The 3,328-nt window shown below is 54.6% G+C and overlaps 1 protein-coding gene across 1 annotated transcript in view; it reads left to right on the forward strand.

Annotated features, from left to right (window-relative positions):
- RET (ret proto-oncogene) overlaps positions 1 to 3,328 on the forward strand; it is a 22,600-nt gene that overhangs the window by 11,883 nt on the left and 7,389 nt on the right. Inside the window, exons 10-12 of the mRNA XM_012809408.2 lie at positions 621 to 728; positions 1,700 to 1,914; positions 2,091 to 2,213. Of these exons, the coding sequence (XP_012664862.1) occupies positions 621 to 728; positions 1,700 to 1,914; positions 2,091 to 2,213 (446 nt within the window). The remainder of the gene's footprint in view (positions 1 to 620; positions 729 to 1,699; positions 1,915 to 2,090; positions 2,214 to 3,328) is intronic.

The following is a 3,328-nucleotide window of genomic DNA, read 5'->3' on the forward strand; positions in this document are numbered from 1 at the left end:
AAAAAAAAAAAAAGAAGTCCCAAGCTAAAAGGTCAGGTGTGCAGCAAAATGGAAACACTGACTTATCTGAAGCTAACATGGGTTTCTTGTGGCATTAATGGAGCATGAGATGGTGGCACACACACGCTGGAAGCACATTAGAGGGGTACCTTCTACATTAGGCTCCCACATTAGAAGGGAGCCTGATCTCCATATGTGGGATCCTCCCTCATGGGCATCTCCCCCTAAGCAGGCATAACGGGACTCTGGGGGAGTCCCTTGACCTTCCCAAATGGATTAATGAGGGGAAGTCTCTATAGCCTGCTGACTTCTAAAGATGGCATCTGTGGGGACATATTGTCAATCACTTAGCACAGCCTGGGATATTTTCCAAGAAAAGATTCTGCTTTTGTGGATGCCAGCCCCTCGGGTGGCTTATTCCCCCACAACATATGAGGCCCCTATTGACTGACCCTGAAGGCCAGGAGAAACCTTGAGCACTGAAGTCCTTTGGGGCTTCTGTCTGAACCCAGGCAGAGTATCCATGAAGGAGATGACAGGTCCATTCCTGACCCAGCATGTCCATAGAAGGGGATTCCAGGAAGCACCATTTACATCCTGCTGTTTGTGCTGCATTTCAGAGAATGCCTCCCCGAGTGAGCTGCGGGACCTCCTGTCAGAGTTCAACCTCCTGAAGCAGGTCAACCACCCACATGTCATCAAGCTGTACGGGGCCTGCAGCCAAGACGGTAAGGCTGACGTGGGGTGGGGCAGACACAGACAGGGGCTCTGGGCAGCCCCGTTATCCCTCTTCCATCCTTTGTGGTCCTCTCCTTCCCTGTGCCTTGTTCTCCCTCCTCCCTGGGCTTCTGGCTCCAGCCTCAGCCTAGAGCTTGTGTCCAGCTGTCCACTGGCCAATCAGCACTTCTGCTGGTGGCCCTCTATGGACCTGCCGAGGTTGCTCAGAGGGCTCTAATGTGACATCCCAGTTGCCAGCAGCCCATTCTGAGCTGAGCCCAGGTTAGGGAACTCCAGAAATGGAAGGTGCATCCTCAGTACTCACAGGCACTAAGTATGCCCTGACCTTCAGGTGACCCCAACTTCAGCTCTACATGACAGAAGCATTTTACCATTTCTCTGTGTCTAAGGACACAGAACACAGGCCTGGTCTGTTGGCTTTCCAGACTCTGTGTGTGTGTCTCTGTGTGTGTGTGTCTGTCTGTCTGTCTGTCTGAACTGAGGCTTGGAGAGAGACAAGGTACAACAGGGAGAGAACAACAGACACCCTAGTCAGCACCCCCGGGGCTCAAGGCCGGGCCTAGGGCAGGACTGCAACCCAGAAAGCTGCTGCATCTGTGCTCCCTTCCCGAGCCATTGCTGCCCCCAGAGCAAGGATCCAGAGAGGCCTGAGATCTCAACAGGGAGGGGTGCCTTCCAGGACAGGGCTGAGTTCAGTAGGTGCCTGCCTCAGGCACGTCCAGAAGGTGGCGCCCACGGGGCAGCGGGAGGCAGAGAGCACAAGATGCTAGAGCGAGCCGGACCTATGTGGCTATGCGCGGCAGGGAGCTTCAGCTGGGCTGCCCAGGGAGGGGCTGGGTCCGTCTGCCCCCTCACTGGCAGGGCATCTGATCCGCCGGGCCTCCGGGGCCCTGCAGCTTCCCTGCAACCTCCCTGCGCTGGTGCCCCTTCCGCACGTCCAGGGCTCGTTCTTTGCCCCCAGGGCCGCTGCTCCTCATCGTGGAGTATGCCAAGTACGGCTCTCTGCGCGGTTTCCTGCGCGAGAGCCGCAAGGTGGGCCCCGGCTACGTGGGCAGCGGAGGCAGCTGCAACTCCAGCTCCCTGGACAACCCAGACGAGCGGGCCCTAACAATGGGCGACCTCATCTCATTCGCCTGGCAGATCTCGCGGGGGATGCAGTACCTGGCAGAAATGAAGGTGTGTGCCGAGAGGGTTGCGCCGCCACACCCCACCCATCGCCGCACTCTCCCGGCTGAGGCTCCGCGGTGTCCCCGCACCCCTCACTAGGCCACGCCAAGCCACGCCGCCTTGGCCACACCCACCTCCACGTAGCGCTCCCCAGGCCTGAAGGGTCTTCTCTTTCTTTTTTGAAGCTTGTCCATCGGGACTTGGCTGCCAGAAACATCTTGGTAGCCGAGGGAAGAAAGATGAAGATTTCGGATTTTGGGTTGTCGCGAGATGTTTATGAAGAGGATTCCTACGTAAAGAGGAGCAAGGTGCCCAGGCCAAGAGTGTGATGCCGGTGGCTTCCCGGCGACGTGAGGTGGGGGGTGGGGACATCAGAGTTGCACCCACAGGGTCTAGAGGTGCTTTTAGGACTTCTGAAATAGATTAAGCACATTTTTAGAACCCTAAACTTTCTCTAGTCCTCATCCCCAAATCCCTTCCAATCCTTAGACCCCAGGGACCCAGTCTGTGTCTCTCCCGTGTCTGTTTCTTATTCTTATGAGAGCACCAGGTCCATGCCCTCCCTTCCAGAGCACAGACCTTAAGCCCCTCTGAGTGACTTTTCTTGCTTTTAATCACTGTCACTTTCAAGGGCTACCTAATGCTGCAGAAATAACAGTCGTCTTCACAGTTGTTCCTCTTCTGCAGAATTAAGAGGTCACCATCTTTGTGTAATCTTAGCTGTTTACTCAAAGGAGGGTGTAATGAAACAAATAGGAAACTGGCAGTCATTCTTTTGAGAAAGAATTGACTGCATTACACCTGGGGGTTTTCCCGGGTGGGAGCCTGGGACTGCTAGGCTGGGTGAGATTGGGGGTATACAGGAGCCCCTGGAGATGAGATCCAGAGCTGTAGCTCAGGGGTCTCACTTTGTCCAAGTCCATGAAACAGGTGCCACTGCTTGACCCTCTTGACCATATCTCAGCCCCTCTCCTGTAGCCCCACCCTGTGACAGGCCAGGCTATGTGAGTTCACAGGGCTGTTCAAGAGTTAGACTGAGATTCAGAGCAATTTTGCTCACAAAAGAAAAGAACAATTTAGCTTTACTCTGAGGGATCCTAGAAACCTGTGTTGCCATGGTTTGTGAGGACAGTGTTTCATTTCTTCTGGGGTTTCCGTTACGATAGCAGATTTCAGAACTGCTGAAAGGGAAGTGGAAGGGGCTGCACCCCTGCCCAATGGAGGGTGGGGGAAGAGCCTTCCTGTTGACACACTGGTCCTCCAAGGAGGCCTGAGTCCTGCCCAGGGTGGAGAAGGGGAGAGCAGGCTGCAGGAGTGCAGGCACATTGCTATGTACACAGTTTCAAGATAAGTCACGTGTCATTAAGGACATAAATCGTTAAGAATATGTTTAACAGAAAGAAATTACAGTGGCTCGGCGCCT

Source organism: Otolemur garnettii, unplaced genomic scaffold, assembly GCF_000181295.1.
Source record: "Otolemur garnettii isolate 467f Iridium unplaced genomic scaffold, OtoGar3 scaffold00105, whole genome shotgun sequence".
Classification (NCBI taxonomy): Eukaryota; Metazoa; Chordata; class Mammalia; order Primates; family Galagidae; genus Otolemur; species Otolemur garnettii.